Here is a 17,640-nt window from a genome sequence, read left to right as displayed (position 1 = left end):
ACCATCTGCCATTTCTCTGAGTTGGTCCAGATCCCCTCTGCAAAGTTTGAAAATCTTCCTCACTGTCCACGACGCCTCCTACCTTTGTGTCATCAGCAAACGTCCGGATCCAATTCATCATGTTATCATCCAGATCAATGAAATAGACAACAACAATGGTCCCAACACAGATCCCCGAGGCACACCCCTCGACACAGGCCTCCAGTCTGAGAAGCAACCATCCACTACCACTCTCTGTTTTCTCCCACACAGCCAATTTCAAATCCAGTTTATAACCTCTCTATGGATATCATGTGGGACCTTGTCGAAGGCCTTACTAAAGTCCATGAAGACAACATGCACAGCCTTTCCTTCATCTCCATTCTTGGTAACTTCCTCAAAAAACTCTACAAGATTTGTTAAACACAACCTACCATGCAAAAGCCACGCCTATGGCCGTCTAAATACCTATACAGGTACACAATCCTTTATCCAGACATCTAAAATCCAGAAAGCTCCAAAATTCGGAAAGTGGGGTGAGAAACGGCAGCGCAAACTGGGCGGGCGAGAGACCGGCAGCGCGAGCCGGGCAAGCGAGGGGGAGATGGCAGTGCGATTAGAACGGGGTGGGGGTGGGTGGATATGGCAGCACAATTCGGGAGGGCTTAAATCTGGCTTTCTGAAATCCGGAAAAATCTGAAATTCGGAACACATTGTCCCCCAAGGATTCCAGATAAAGGATTGTGTACCTATATATCCTATCTCTTAGAACTCCTTCCAATAATTTCCCTACTACTGACATCAGGCTCACTGGCCTATAGTTACCTGGTTTACTTTTGGAGCCTTTCTTCAACAGCGAGATGCAAAGCGAGATCTCTCCAACCTCACCCGTGGCTAAGGACATTTTGAATATATCCATCAGAGCCCCTGTAATTTCAACACTTGTCTCCCTCAAGGTCCGAGGGAATATCATACCTGGCACAGGGGATTTGTCTACCTTTATTTGCAGTAAGGCAGCAAGCACTTCCTCCTCCTTAATCTCCAGATGTTTCATGAGACCTATTTGATTCCCTTATATCCGTATGCACTCTGCCAGTTTCTTGAGTAAATACTGATGCAAAAAAACTGTTTACAATTATCTTCTGAGACTCCACACATAGTTGGTCCTCTAGGAGACCAACTTTGTCCCTTGTTATTCTCTTACTCTTACTTGTAGAAACCCTTCGGATTTACCTTCACATTTTCTGCCAGAGCACCCTCATACCTTTTTGCCTTCCTGATTTCCTTCCTTAGTATTCTCTTACTTTTTCCATACTCTCTTTTGGTACTTGTTGCCTATACCGGTTATATACCTCTCCCTTCTTCTAATTGTATCACCAATTTTACAGTATGGGCGTCCCATTCATTATGCGGAAAGTTAAAATCTACTACCACAACTTTCTGTGTCTTACAATAGTTTGCTACCTCCTGGCAGATTTGCACCTCCAATTCTCTTGGACTATTGAGTGGTCTATAATACAAAGCCATTAGAGTGCTCTTGTTCCTTAGCTCCACCCATATGGTCCCTGTAGACAAAAACTCCTGGTTGTCCTGACTTTATACTGTTGAGACACTTTCCCTGATTAGCAATGCCACTCCTGCCCCTTTCAACCTTCCCCTTCTATCACGTCTGAAGCAACGGAATCCCAGAACATTGAGCTGCCAGTCCTGCCCTCCTGCAACCATCTCACTAATAGCAGTGATGTCATAATTGGTGGGTCATTTCTTGTTTATTTTTATTGAGTGACAACATTGTTTGATGGGTTTAATGCATCTTAGATTCTGAACTTTAAATGAATGGGATGGGAGGTAGGGAGGGTGGGATGGGAAGGGGGGGGGGGAGAAAACGACACTGTATATATTTGAAAAGGAAAATGTATGTATCTTGATCAATGTGGTTTATAGTGTGAAAAATAAAAAATTTAAAATAAACAATGTATATGGCTGTACAAGCTTGTGTGAAAATATAAATAAAATAGTAAAAATATAATATCGTAATTCCACGTGTCAATCCATGTCCTAAGATCATCAGCCAAACAACACTCCTTGCATTAAAATAAATGAACCGGAGAACAATTCTATCACATACAAACCTTTGATTTCTGTCTATATATGCAATCCTCGTCCTTCCCACGAAATACTCTAACATACTGGTTCTCCTCCCCTGCAAATTTTGTTTAAACCCAGTGGGACAAGACTAACAAACCTACCCACAAGAATATTAATCCCTTTCCAGTTCAGATGCAATCCATCCCGTTGGAACAGATCCCACCTTCCATGGAACAGAGCCCAGTGATCTATAAACCTGAAGCTTTCCCTACCAAACCATGTCCTCAGCCACGTGTTAAGCTATGTTAACCTCTTATTTATAACCTCTCCAGCACATGGCAAGGGAAGCAATCCTGAGATCACTATTCATGACAGATTATCAATCTGAAGTCTCAGCTATTTCTCCTCCTTCCATACATGCTGCACAACACAAGTATTGTTAGCATTTTCTGTTATCACTGTATCGGAGGTTTGCCTTACCCGGCTGGTGAATGAAGATTGGGAAGAGAGCCAAGGAGACCTGCACGGATTCTTGAAGGGACTGGTAGCATATCTGCCGGGATTTGGTCACCTCTCCCGAGATGTTCTCCACAATGTACCTCAGGATACTCAGTGTATCCTGTACAACAACTTTTGCTACAACAAACACACAGAAAAATTTAAAAACAATTAATTAAATGCAGATCTCTTGTATTCTAGAAAACTGGCACCAGTCATAGAGCAAGAAACAGGCCCACATCTTTCTAAACCAGGGGTCCCCAAACTTTTTAGACCATAGACCCCTTCATGGGATTATTGATCCCTCAGAGATCCCTAGGCATGTACAAAAATAAATAAATAAAAATTACATAGACATTCATTTTCCATATGCATGGTGTCCACGCCTCGCAGTAACAACCCAATCGCCAAGTAACAAATCTGTAAATTAACCAAGCAAGTGATTACAATAACAGTAAAAAAAAAAGCCTTTGCTTCTAGCCGGGAAGATGCCAAACAGAGCTGGGTCCAAGTCTTCAGCATTGGATGCAGCCAGAGTCAGCTATGGCGACTCCATTCTCAAAATCAGGTGTGGTGGCGTCAGCATTGAAGAGGCCGCCTCAGGCTCATGGACAGAAGTGGGGACCTCGGGCTCTACAATTCTGTCAATCCCAAAAGTTCAATCGACCTCCTTTTGATTCCTTGGATAGTCCTATTGACATCCAAGGGTCAATATCAACCACTCTGGAAACCTCTATTCTTGTCCTTTCGTATCCATATATTTGTCAGAATTACTTTTGAATGTCATAATTGTACCCATTCTAGAGCTTTGTCTGGCAGTTTGTCCCAGGTGAAACGACCCTCAGAGAAAAAGCTGCCCCTCAGGTTTCTCTCCCAAATCAGGAAATGCTGTGGAACACCTGCTAATACCTCAAATGTAACAGGATATAATTGTTTAAAGAGAGCGTGCAAAATCAGGGAGGATCCCTACCACCTGCACACAGCATTTTCCAGCTACTCCCATCAGGAAAAGGATATAGAGGTATCAGAACCAGAGCCATGAGGCTGAGGAACAGCTTCTTCCCACGAGCACTGAGACTGCTGCATGACTCCTAAAACAACTCTATTATTTATTAAGAATATTTATTTTAGTATATGAACAAATGTACTATGAGCATGTTTAGTCTGTCTACGTATGTTCGTCTGCATGCACTGTTTACAGTGTTCTGCACCATGGACCAGAGAACACTATTTCGTTGGGTTGCACTGATGCAATTGGATGACAAAAATAACTTGAACTACTTACTGGCATCAGTACACCTTGAAGTGGTGTTTGAAACTGAACCATGTAGCCCAAACCTGCCTCCACCCAAGACAATTAGATCCAGCTGGGCTAACAGGCAGCCTACATTTTGAGGTTATTCATGGGGATAGAAATTTTACACAATGGGATAACAAGGTGACCCCATTTAAAGCATTTTGTTGTTGCAAAACCTCTATGTCCATAGTTTTCCTCAAATTAACAGATTTAAATACTTCTCCCTTCACCACCCAAGTTGGATTTGCAATTTACAGGAAGAATTTGTTAATTTCCTCACACGTGGGTCTGTTTAAGAAGCAGAAATGTTTGCTCATGGAATACGAAAAGCAGATTGAAAATTTCATGGCATAATCTCTCACTCGATGTCATGATGATTGGGTGGGGCGGGGGGGTGGCGGCGGATGGCAGCACTGTACGTATAGATTTAGGTTGCATGTCAGATATCCAGTTCACGGCCTTCTACTTAGATTCTCACACTTTCCCCTTGCATGGACTCCATCTGCATCTCTGATACCTGATAGACACAGCAGAGATTGTATATAGATTTGCTTTATTTGCTTCTTTCTATAAATTTTAGCAGTAAGAAAAGGCTTAAAAAGAATAACTTTATGAGAAAATATACTAGAGTCAGTTAAATAAATTGTTTTCTTTTAGTACCGTGGCAGCAGAATGTGAGAACCAAGGCCGTGCTGTTTTCGAAACTCGTGCTAGATATTTTCTGAAGTTTGCAGATTACAGGTCATATGAACAGTCACGAACAGGCTATAGAATGGGAAGCTAAACCATGTCAAAAACTTTGTGCCCATCTGCCTATGGGCAGAAAGACCTTTCTTGCAGAAAGACCCTGTTGTAGGTAATAATAGGTCTTCTCGTGTAACAGAGCACCTGGTTTGCAAAACTCACATTAGTTGTCAAACACTACTTTATATTTAAGTTAACGCAGCCAACATACCGAAGGATCCATCACACCACAGACTCTTACCCTTCTCCCTCTCCCCTGATGTGAAGAGGTTTAGAAGGTGAAATCATGTACTAACAGTTTAAAAACAGTTTGCTTTCCACAGCCATCAGGCTCCTGAATGAAGCCCACAGCAATGCTCTCCTGCTGACCTTGCTTTGTAGTAATTGATCTTTTTTCTCCCATTGTAACTTCAATTGTACTCTTGCCCTGCGACTTTCGAGTTGAACTGCTAGACTTCTCACAGACTCCTCTCCTTATTCCAGATACAATATGATAGGAATAGATGCAAGAAGATACTCACTGTTCCCCAGACCCACTTTGCTTTGTGATAATCCTGCATTGTCCTTCAGCTGGCGGTATTCTCTTGTGAGGGTCGAGATGAGGTTGGCATGGTTGGTGGAACGGACAGCCCATTGCTGCTCGCTTTCGGGAAGGTTTGGCCATGGTAACAACAACATGTTGGACAAGGCCCGACACACCAACACCTTGCCCTGGAGGGAGGACACCATTCACATCAAAGCAGCTAAACATGTACACTAAACAAACGGCAGGAACTACCAGAGGTTTGTGGTTCATCTCCCCCACAACTCTCGCACCATACATAAGCACATGGTGTATAACTGAAAACATGCAGAACAACTAATCTTACAGTGTTCAATAATAAACGATGGACTTCCAAGGTGAAAAAAATGTTAAAAAGACAAATGATATCCTCTTTTTTAAATGCACAAGCAAGGATGCTCTCCTTTTGTTTAGGACACCAAGGCTGTTGAACTGGGCCTAAAATAAACACAATGGTTTGTGCAGTGTGATGGCTTTGGTCACCACATGTCAGAAAGGAAGGAAAGGCCTTACAGAGTTTCAGGAGAATGACCACAAAGATGATCGATTTCTGTTAGATGGAGATGAAATATTGTTCTTGTAGAGAGGGAAGGGAAGATTTGATTGAGATGTTTAAAATCTGGAAAAGTGTCTAGTAAACAGTTTGCATAACTAGAGGAGAAAAGTTTATGCGGTCATCATCTCAATCAGGAACGCTAGGCAGTGAAAAACAATTCCAATAGTATCTTTCAACTGAATGAATAATGAGAAACACAAGTCTTCATAGGTAAGGCATAAAGAACAAAGGGGACATTGGACAGCTCGGGTTCTCCTGATGTGGCCTCCTCTACGTCAGTGAGGACGCAGAGTGGGACAGGACTTTGTTGAGCAGCTTCACTCTGTCTGCTGCAACAGCAAAGACCACCCAATTCCCAACCATTTTAATTTCACACAACATTCCCACATCTGCCCATGACCTCACGCACAGCCAAACAGAGGCTACCCACAAATTGGAGGAACAACACCTGTATTCCACCTGGGCACCCTTCAATCAAACGGCATTAACATCAACCTCTCCAATTTCTGTTAACCTCTCCCTGAGTCTCTCTTTCCTGACCGCTTTCCTTTCCTCCAGCTCCCCACCCCCTTCCTTTTCCTATAAGAGAGTTACCCCCTTCCCCTATCACTTCGCAGGCTTTTTTCTCTTCTACCCTCCCAACTACATCCATCTATGGCCTCTTACCAGTTAGCCTGTGTTCCTCCCCTGCTCCTTCCTTCCTTCCTCCTCCTTCTCCCCCACCTTTTGGATCAGACACCTGCTTACTTTTTGCTCATACTTTAACAAAGGGCTCAGGTCTGAAAGGTTGGTTACCCTTCTTGTGGATGCTGTGTGACCTGCTGAGTTTCTCCAACACATTTGTGTGTTGCATAAAATGAATAAATACATTTTCTTTTCAGATTTTGGTTGCACCCTGAAGTTTTCAAACAGCTGTTTTCTCCAGATAGGGTCCTTTCTCAGATTGACAGCAGGGTTTATCAGTTACATGCCTTACTGAACTGTTTTAGTTGCCCTCTTAAGATGGATGTGCAGATTCATTGACTGGCTGTCCGATGCTGTCCAACATACCTCTTGAGGGAGCTGCCGAGCAGAGCCGTCGGTGATCCTGTCAAAGATTTTCTGCACTGCCCGGATCCTGACCAGGAAGACTGGCCGCACAGTGGTGGCCAGTGACAGCAGCAAATGGCACGCTGACATTAATAGTTTCTCTGGCACCTGTAGACACAATGCAGACTGGAACACACAGATTTCCAGCTCAGGACCCTCACCATACCATTCAACAGATAATCTTTGCCTTTTACAGACTAGCATCATGTAAATTACTGCACAGGCAGGCCAGAGTTCTCAAAATGGCTCCAGGGACAATCTAACAGCAAGTAATTTAAAAATTAGCAATTTAAAAACTACATTTCTGATCAATAGCAGCCATGAAACTGCTCGATTGTCATAGAACCACCTGGTTCACTGAAACCTTTTTTATGGTAGGAAACCAGACCCCCTACTCAGGCTGTTCTATGTACATTCCAGATCTCTATCGTCATTCATGCTTAACTGGATCCTCCAATTCGCGGTAAACTGGGGTAGACAAACGCCAGTATTGCCACCACTGTCCACGTTCAGAGAACAGAGAAAAAGCTAGTTAGCCTGCTTCTCATGGAACAACAAGACAGCAGTGGAAATGCACCCACTCAAACAGGAAACACTGGGTATCTGGACCGAGCTCTGGGTATGAGCCAAGCAGCTTTTAAGTACACTCTAACCCTCACTGTTTGACTACAGTGATACTCAACACCTGAATTAAAAAAAAAATTCCCTTGAGCTGTAAACTGCTTTCTGAGGAATCCAGTGCAAGCTTCTGTCCTCTCAGTTGTTCCTGAGAAGGAGCCTGATCTGAATCCCTTCCCTCCATACTGCATGGAAAGGCTGCCTGCCGGGGTCAATGTTGGACAGGCTGATGCTAGAAGTGTGCCAATTCAGCACCAAGGGGTTGGTTCTGGCAACTCCATGTGTTAGCAGACCACCCAGATCCCAATCTCTCTGGCCAGTGCCTGCTCGTGTGGAGGAAGATGCTGCCTTCCCCTCGGTTTGGGTGCATAGACTCAGTGACCACCATAGAGAAATCCCTGTGGAAATGAAGAGAGGAGTCAGCAGTTTTTACCAAAGCAGTAGGATTTTCTCTGCCTGTCACCAAGTGCAGATGCTGCCCTTGGCCAGCAATGGCTCGCTTCTCACCCCAGCCCTGTCTAGCTAACCTTCCATGACAAGCCAATTGATTCTTGATTTGCACCAGATTCCCTCCACAGCAGCAATCACGCCAAGATGTTTACACAATAGCACTACTGATTCCATTCAGCTCACTTTCCTGGGAATGCATCCTCAATGACTAGCAAGACACTGATGCAGTTGTCATCTCGCAGTTCTTGAGCACCAGCATCAATCAGCTCTACAATATCCAGCCACTAATTTCAGCCATGACCAGAAGAAATTACCCTGGAACCATCTGGAATTAGAGTACAGGTACTCCTCAACTTACATCCGTGTTCTGTTCTATCTCGAAATGGACGTACGCCAGAAATGTACTGTATCCGTCTTATCGTTCGTCAAATACAACATGGCGGCCACCAGCCAGCTCTCATGAGAGGTTGGCCACCCCTGCCGCCAATCTCTTGCAAGAGGCATTATTATCCATAGATAGGCCCTGACTTTCACCGTAAAAGTGTAATTTTTATATTTTTTCTTTTTCAGTTGTATGTATGGATGGCTGTAAGTCACATAGGTAAGTTGGAGAAGACCTGTACTCTGATGTGAAATTGCAGGTTGCAATCAGGTTCATGGGCAGATCAGAAACTTGTGCAGGAATAGTATCACAGCAAGATAGCAAGGGCATGCAATTCCTCAGTATTTCATGTGAAGCCTGGGGATGCTCACTCTGCTCCATGGTCAGATGGATGTTTCTGAATAGTCCCAGCAATCGTGGCATAACCATCAGCTTCTGAAATCGCCAACGTACCTTTGAGCTGATGAGGGGAGCTGTAGCCTCCATAGCAGTGGAAATGAGAGAGATGAATTGCTGAGGATTTTGCCGCTGAACTTCACTATAGAACTGTGCCAGCCAGTGGGAGTAGGCCTGCAGGGCAGCCAGTGACTGAGCGTGACTGGAAGACAAGATTGGAAAAGATTTCAAAACAAAGTAGTGTCGGAAAGCAAATCTGCATTCTGAATCAACATGGAGCCCAAGAACTCAATCCCTTCCTATGCCCACCCTGGCCTACCCTTAATCACATCTGATATGGCAATGCAGGCCAGGAACAGAGGAGCATGGTTAAGTGGGCAGCACTTCCTATGCCGTTCAAGCCTCATCCTAGATACTAAAGCAAACATTTCAGGCTGATTCTCCAAGTTGGGATCCAGTTTGTTGTCGGGGTTGACAACCCAGTGCACTGCCATCTTCAATATTAAATCAAGATCATAGAGAAATAAAACATAGAAAATTCTTTTGGTCCTTCAAGTCTGTGCTGACCATCAACCACCTATTTTTACATGTCCAACTCAATTTATTTTATTCTCCTCACATTCCCATCAAACGCACCACCTCCAAACTCCATAAAGGCAGCTCCTGTGGTCAGGATCGAACCCAGGTCTCTTGAGCTGTGGAACAATAGTTGTCCTAGCTGTGCTACTGTCCACCCAGAATGCAAGTTCTCCTGCTCTTTTGTATCAGTATCTATTCTTCATTCAATGTGACTAGAACAGATTAACTATATTTTTTGAAGACAAGACTGCAAATGTTGAAATCTGGAGCAAAAACACAAACTGATGGAGAAACTAAACCTGTTTTAACTATAATATTTCTTGCTCTCTGGAGGAGGTGTAATTAGCTACCATGCTTCACTCTTTATCAAAAAGCAAACTTGAGGTCATGAAAGGCATTATGTTATGTTGTGGTTTTTACACAAATGAGAGGAGCTTGTGGAACCTGCTTCACCATTCATTGCGGTCAGGGGTGCTTTCTACAGCTCCATTTTTTCCTGATCTATCCCTCTATATCTTCCAATATCCAGAAATCTGTGTTTTGCGAGCAGGGGGCTCCAATTGGCTTAGGGTGAGCTTGCAGGCTGAATCACTCTGAATTTTGCTCAGCTCTTTTCTTTACGACACAGAGCCAGGACAAATTGGTAAAGACTTTTTTTTCTGGGGAATACAGATTAGTTTTAGTACCAGAATCTCTGGCTGCTGAGTGTACACAACACTGTTGAATCAGCAAAGCAGGGAAGCAACATATTTTTGATATATTTACTTCTTTTCTGTTAACACATCAGGGCATGACCATGGGAATATTGTCTCATCTTGCCCATCTCTTGGCATCAACATACTAAAAGGATTCAGTCTATAGGAACAACAGGGTACTCACACATCAATCAAATCTGGCTTCAGTACAGATGGCACTGCAGTTTCCATATCATAGAGCTTGATTTGCGTCCCATACAATGTCACTTCCACTAGCCTGAGAAATGGCAACAACATACATTAGAGGCAAAACAACAGGATTGCAACGTATTCATAGCCCTAAAGGGACAATTTAAACAGAGAAAGTTCACATGCAATTTTCAACTCATTAGTAACTCATCTTGCATTCCCAATAGAAGTTTGATAGAGGGTTTTGAAAGGAATTGTATGGAAAGATAGAGGTGCCAGACAAGTGGGGTCTCTTTGGGTGCCTTTATAGGCAAACAAAAGGTAACAATTTTGTGTATTAGAAATGTAACAATAAAGAAACCTCGAACTTTGGATTAGTACAGTAGTCGGGACCTTCATAAAGAAACCTTGAACTTTGGATTAGTACAGTAGTTGGGACCTTCATAAAGAAACCTTGAACTTTGGATTAGTACTGTAGTCGGGACCTTGGATGCTGGAATCTGAGGCAAAACAAAATAAAAACAATCGGCTGGAGGAATTCAGTAGGTCAGGCAGTATCCAGGGAGAGAAATGCAGAGTTGACATTCAGGACTTTGCTGGTCAATAATGCTCAATAAGAACAGAGTTACAGGGAAAGGTTCAACAGGTTAGGACTTTAATCCCTGGAGTGTAGAAGAATGGGGAGAGGGATTTAAAATTATGAGGGGATAGACAGAGTAAATGTAGGTTGGCTTTTTCCTCTGAGGGTAGGTGAGATACCAACCAGAGGACATGGATTAAGAGTGAAAGGGGAAAAGTTCAGGGGTAACATGAGGGGGAACTTCTTCACACAGAGAATGAAAGGAATGTGGAGCGAGCTGCCAGCTGAAGTGGTGAATCTGGGCTCAGTTTTAACATTTAAGAAGAACTTGGACAGGTACATGGATGGGCGAGGTAAGGAGGGCTATGGACTGTGCAGAAATCAGGGGGACTAAGCAAAAAAAATGGTTCTGCTGTCTAGAAGGGCTGAAAGGGCCTTTTTCTGTGCTGTCATGTTCTATTGTTCCAAGAGATCAAATTAGAGCCAGGCTCATTGTAAAGTATTGCAATGACGACTCTACTGGTACACATTTAGACTGATGATAGTCAGGGAACTGGAAATTCAACCTGGCGTCAACGGATGGTATTAAAATATACTTATTGTGGCTTGATTTATCAATGATCTTTAGTGACAAAGATGACACTTTTTGGAGTTGAAATTCAATTACAAATGGCAAAAGAACATTTAACAAAGATAGTATTGAAAGTACTCAGCAAACCAGGCTCCATTGATGGTGGCAGAAACAGTGTTGATGTCTCAGGTATGCAACCTGAACTATTCCCCTCTCAATGGATCCTAACTGAGCAGCTGAGCATTTGGTGAAAGTGGTTTTCTTATTTAGATTCTCAGCAGCATGGAAATTATCTGTATCTGCAGACCAGATAATGTAGGCACACAAGGGCCTCAATAACCAACAGTCAGGAGCTAGCTTGCTGGATTAATCAGATCCTTTGTGTTCTTCTGTTATCTATTCTACAGACGTAGATTATTTTAAATTCTCACTACAGAAACACCACCGAAAAGATTTGCATGCACATGAATGCAGAGTGCTCACTACCCATCCAGCTGGAATCATGGTTAACGCTACATTCAGCCTCAAATTCATTAAGGGATAAGTTCATACCTTTCCACCACTCTGAGTGCATCATTAAACCTGGTAGCAAACACGTCTCCGATAAAATACTCAGCCAGGCGACCACTAGTCTGAAGGAGTGAACTTAGATCACGTAAAGAGCAGTGTAGACGGCGACAGTCATTCTCTGCTGTAATATTCAGTCTGTGAACTAAAGAACAGTGCACCTGTGTTGAAAGGCCAAGGCACATGTTGTTGGATTGTGTAGTATTCATCAGTGCTACTGTACATCTAGTGCTGCACTAGGACACCATCTCATTAATAAAGCAAATACAGCAAAATCAGGAATTCAAACAACCGGCAAAAAAAAAATCATGGAAAATAGTTTAAAACTGGCACGCCCTCGCAGTCAGTTCAACAATCACACAACATGCAATCTCAAATAACTGGAAAATACACATCTGGCATCTCCAATCCCCATAGGTGCCTGATACTGGAGTTTTTACTGTATCACACTGCAACAGCTAGGCCCAGTTGAAACCAATTCCTGTGTCAACATCTCGTTGCAAGTCGATAATGGTGACACTGTCATCTCACCAACATCACCAGTGCTACTTCAGCTTCTATTGATGTAACCCGTGATAGACAATGACAAGGCTGTTGGCTAACTGGATCCAAGATTGGCTTGGTGATTGTGGTCATGGGATGTTCCTCAGACTGGAAGTCTGCAACCACACCACAAAGGTCATTGGATGAGTGGAGGAGGACTGATTAGGAAGTTTGCTGACCAAGCTGTCGAAAGTTGTCAAAGGATACAAATGGACATATATTAGTTGAAAAGTTGGGCAAAGTGGAATTGAATCCAGATTTGTGTGAGATAATGAATTTTGAAAGTTCAAATTATGCAAGAACATGTACAATAAATGGCAGGGACCTCAGCAGGTTTCATGTACAGAGGAACCTTGGAGTGAACTCCCTGAAAATAGGACAGTAGAGAGGGCATGCTTGCCTTCACATGGGAAAGGCACTGAGTAAGCTTTGGGTCATCATGTGGCAGCTGTACAAAACATCGGTCAGGTTACACTTGGAGTAGTGTGCCAGTTCTGGTTGCAGCACTGCAGATAAGGTGTGGTAGATTTAGAAAGAGTGTAGAAGAAATTCACCCATCAGGATGTTGCCTGGAATTGAGGGCTATAGTTATAAGGAGAGATTGGATAGGCTGAGTTTATTTTCACTGAAGCACAGGAGGCTGAAGGGTGTCCTTGGAGGGATTTATAGAATTGAAGGGCCTGGATAAAATAGTCAGTATTTCTCCACTTCAGCTTCCAGTGGAAAGGTCGAGAATTAGAGGGCATGGTTTTAAGATGAGACAAGAGAAATTTGAAGGTGATCTGAGGGGCAGGTTTTGCCACAGAGAAGAAGTATGGAACAAGCTTCTCGAGCAGTGGTTTTCAAAACTGTCCCCCAAAACTCACATTCCACCTTAAGCAATCCCTATGCTCTGCGATTGGTAAAGGATTGCTTAAGGTGGAATATGAGTGGAAAGAGATGGTTGAGAAACACAGCTCTAGGCCCAAATGTTATTGAAATATTTGCTTGAGAAAAACTGTCATTGGCCCATTTCCTTTGGAGTGAAGAAACCGTGCATATGACGAGTCAATTAGGTACAATTAAAACAGTGGAATAGGGATTGCTTAAGGTGGAATGTGAGTTTAAGGGGGCAGTTTGAAAATCCCTGTTTTAGATGAAGGAGGCAGATACAAGTACAATGTTAAAAGGCATTTGGACAAGTACTTGGAGAGGGATGGGATAGAGGTGCAAATGCAGTAAGTGGGATTAATGCAGAGAGGGGGCGTTTCTCTGCTGTCCAGCATACGACCAACTCCTCTGCATCATTGTGTGTGGAGTGCATCTATTACTCCCAATCAGCAAAGCCGCCACAGGTCTGCAAAATTCACATGCCCCAACACCAGGTTAGCGTGTAATAATTAATCCTCCCATTATATTCACTTGCTCAAATCATGACAGATTTAAATTCACTTTTTAAATGTCAACTGTTTTCAACACACACATTTTATTGTTTCAGTAACTACAAGGTTGACATTTCCATATATTTGTAAAGACAAATGTTTCTTACAACTGCCATCAATGGAATTGCATGTTAATAGGAGTCCACCACTTACCTTGTCCAGAGGTTACAACAAACTGCTGCAAACCCAGGTACACTTCAAGGTTATCCTGCAAGATAGGAAACTAGGGACAGAAAAACAAAGAGGCAATGAAAATAACTCTCAAAGGAACAATCATTGAAGAATTTTAATGCTAATTATTGCATAGTGGTTAGTCAAGGGCTGTTCAGCTCCCTGAAATTGACTCACTTGGATAAAACAGGAAATACAATTAATCTGCCTGGCAGCACAAACAGTGATTAGTGATAACAACTTGCTTTGGTTGTATATTTTCCACAATCTGAACAGGTCCAGAGGATTGGAAAACTTTAAAGTATAACACCACTAATTAAGGGGAGAGACGAAGGATTTGCCTATTATGCGTCATGGGAAAATGCTGGGTAAACCTCTGATGTAATGCAGAATATTTAGATAAATTAAGGTAATCAAGCAGAAATGGTTTTAAGAAACTATATTTGATAAATTTGTTGGGATCTTTTGAGGAAGTAACAAATAGAGTGGATGAAGGGGAACCAGTAGATGTTGCAAATTGAGATTTCCAGAAAGCATGAAAGTCCACTGGTCCAACCTTATAATTTGACCATAGCTGAATGACCAACTTCTCCCCGTGCTAGAACCCCATAGCTCCCCAATTCCTTCAACATCCAAAGTACTGCACATGGTAGAAATCCAAGCAAAAACAGAGATGCTGGAAATGTTCAGTAGATAAAGATGGAAGTTGGGAAGAAAAAAGATTTTAGAGATCGGAGACCCACTGGAAGAATGGAAGATGAGACAAAGAAGCTTGAACAGCTGCGGGGAAGTTGAGAGAGGGGGATGGGTAGGACAGGGAGAGACTAAGGTTAGCTGGGGACCCTGATTCATCAATCATCTATCTCAACTTTGGACATTTCAATGACTCCATCACCACAGCATCCATTCAAATTCTCCCTTCTCACGATCTTCTGCTTCAAGATTCCTCCTCTTTCTCGTAAACTCCAAATTATGTAAAAACCAATCTGCTAAATTTCTCTTGATAAGGCACTCCTCTCTCCCCAGGAATTAGCCTGGTGTATCAGCTGACGGGATTGGGATAACATATTTACACAGACAGGAATGACTAAGTAACAAAATAAAAGGAGGAAATACAGTTGGGATCAAGTGATCATTTTCAGGTGTGAAATTGAATGCTAATAGGGTGGCACAAAATCATTGATGAGGCCTCAACCACTTCAAATCTACACATGATTACTTAGGAGACCAAGTACACAGTTGCCAAATATCCTGATGAGTTAGGAACCTGAGAGCAGAAGTTGGGATGATGATATACAGAGAGGTTGAGTTAATGAGCAAGAAGTTTGGCAGATGGGGGAAAATAGGAGGTTATTCACTTTGGAAAGGAAGAATGAAAATCAAACATTATTTAAATAGAGTGAAACTACAAAATGCTACAGTATAACGGGATTAGGGAGTTCTTGTGCATGAAACACAAATGGTTGGTATCTGCTGCAGCAAATAACCAGGAAGAATCTAAGTGTGTGTGACCAAGACATACCCAGCAATGAGTGATGCCCTGTATTATGAAAAAGAGCAGGAAAGTGCAGGTCTTACTGAGTGGCAGACCATGTTCTAAGAACCAATCAGTTCACTTCTGTTCCACTTTACTTTCTGCTGGGTGGGGCCAGCTGGTGGTTGGAAGGAGCTGGGGTTACTCTGTCCAGCTAGTGCAGGGGGTACAGATCGCAAACTTGGGTAACATTGTGTGTGTGTGGGGGGGGTCACTGTGATCTGGACTGAAAGCAGTCGACTAAATGCTACTCACGATTGTAGAAAACGCATGAGAAGGAAGAAGCTCCATCACTTTGGCCACCACCTCTAAGCTCTGCCGCAGATAACGCTGCCATTCAGTCTGTTGCTGCAAGGAGAGAAAAGGAAAGCTGCGGAAACATCGTCACACTTGTGGGGAAAGTCTTGACACACTTGTAGGAGCTTACGAGTATGCAAACTGGCTTTCTGATCCCTGCAACAGTGACTACATTAAAAGTAGAATTTATTAACTGTAAAGCACTATTGGACTCTCTGGGATCTGTATAATTTTACTAAACAAGCTTACTGCTTTATCTAGCTGTAGGTCCTTTTGGTGGGTACAATTAAGAATGATAATGGAAGACAAAGTTATCACGCAGATCTTTCTTAACAGTTCACTGACTTCAGAATTAAAGCAAAACTGCTTGCTAGCCAAAATGATCTTACAGACAATAAGTGAAGGGATCACTGGAATATCAGGAATCACCAGCCCTGCAATGCCAGATCAACATTGCTAGTCTTCAGGGCTCATCTTTATTACCTTCAAAGGTATCAGAAACATCTTGGAATGTGAACCTGTTGCCACTCCTTTCAGTTGCTAACCCAGCAGGCTCCAACATGAGAGCACAGCCACCAGTGCCTGGAAAACGAGTGCTCAAGGGATGCTGTCAACAAAAGAACCTCAAAAACTGGAGCAGCAAGAGGCAACACAGCTAAATACAATCCCACTGTAGACTGATGAGGCCTTGCTTCACAAAGCCCAAGCTCACGCCTGCCCTTCAGACCTCCTTTGCCAGCACCGCTGCATGCCAAACTCACCTAATTTAGTACCAACTCACTACCCCAGTGCACTTACGTCATCATCCAATGTCTCATCATCAAGTTCTTCCAGCTGGGCTTGATTATAGCGGAACTGTACACGATGTAAAACCTCAGTCAGTAACATAACCAATGCACCTTTGTACCTGTGAGGAAGAGCAGGACACAGTGACAGTCGCAAGGCAATTAACTTTGGGACACAATACATTAGGGCAGGAAACTTGGCTGCTGCTCATCACTACAGGCCAAGTTTAGCTTTCACTAATCCTGCTTACTCATTGTGCAACAACATTCTGTTCCAGTCATACTGTGGTCTCCAGTAGTAGGTTCACTACTTGTCCTCAGCCATTTTATCTGGGCAATATTCATTATTGGCTGCAGAACAGCTGGTTTCCGAGATGTCAGATCAAATCTTGAGGTAGGACACTCTGGCCAGACCAGAGAACTTAGGCCCATATCTGGTTTATTCTTCTTCTGGTCTGCACTCCAACTACTTGTGGGACATTTGTCTAGTAAACACGAATACTGGGCTCAATTATCTGCAGAATGAGCAGGCAATATTTGGGGTCTCACAAGAATTAGTTGCATGCAGTCATAAGAGGGAATAAAGTATTTGGCCCACTTAAAAACCTCAATCACCAGTCAGCATAGTGACATAGCTGTAGGTACTCTGTCCCATTACTCCACAGACCTGAACTAAGGTCTTGTCTGTGTGGAGTTACTAAGTTGTCCCTTGTGTGGGTTACCTCCAGGTGTGCTATTTTCCTCCCTCATCTCAAAGACGGGTTTGGGAGTTAACTGGCTACTGTAAATATTCCTTAATGTTGGTAAGTGGTTTAAAAAAAAATCAAAGGGAGTAAGAGAGAATGATGAAATGTGTCCAGGGAAATAGATCCGCATGAACCAATTGGCTAAATGGCCTGTGAGTAATAGATAAACGAGTTTAGGTGTTATGGCAGCTATGTTCTGGGGGAGAAAAAAAGAGTGAAAATGGGTTCTAGTTTTAGGAATATTTTTCAATATTACAAAAGAAGCAGACTGTAGTTGGAGAATTCAGTGAAACTGAAGGTGAA

At 42.9% G+C, this 17,640-nt stretch overlaps 1 protein-coding gene across 17 annotated transcripts in view; it reads right to left on the bottom strand.

Annotated features, from left to right (window-relative positions):
• Positions 1–17,640, bottom strand: part of xpo6 (exportin 6) — a 291,971-nt gene that overhangs the window by 25,614 nt on the left and 248,717 nt on the right. For 16 of the 17 annotated variants that reach the window (XM_069905286.1, XM_069905287.1, XM_069905285.1 and 13 more), the window contains 9 exons: positions 16,605–16,713; positions 15,765–15,857; positions 13,958–14,027; positions 11,826–11,985; positions 10,118–10,210; positions 8,717–8,861; positions 6,775–6,921; positions 5,128–5,317; positions 2,548–2,703 (listed from right to left, as the gene is read on the bottom strand). In XM_069905286.1, coding sequence (XP_069761387.1) covers positions 2,548–2,703; positions 5,128–5,317; positions 6,775–6,921; positions 8,717–8,861; positions 10,118–10,210; positions 11,826–11,985; positions 13,958–14,027; positions 15,765–15,857; positions 16,605–16,713 — 1,163 coding nt within the window. The remainder of the gene's footprint in view (positions 1–2,547; positions 2,704–5,127; positions 5,318–6,774; positions 6,922–8,716; positions 8,862–10,117; positions 10,211–11,825; positions 11,986–13,957; positions 14,028–15,764; positions 15,858–16,604; positions 16,714–17,640) is intronic. The other variant, XM_069905297.1, reaches the window with a different exon arrangement.

This window comes from Narcine bancroftii, chromosome 12 (genome assembly GCF_036971445.1).
Source record: "Narcine bancroftii isolate sNarBan1 chromosome 12, sNarBan1.hap1, whole genome shotgun sequence".
NCBI lineage: Eukaryota > Metazoa > Chordata > Chondrichthyes > Torpediniformes > Narcinidae > Narcine > Narcine bancroftii.
This window is presented reverse-complemented; position numbering and strand designations above follow the sequence as displayed.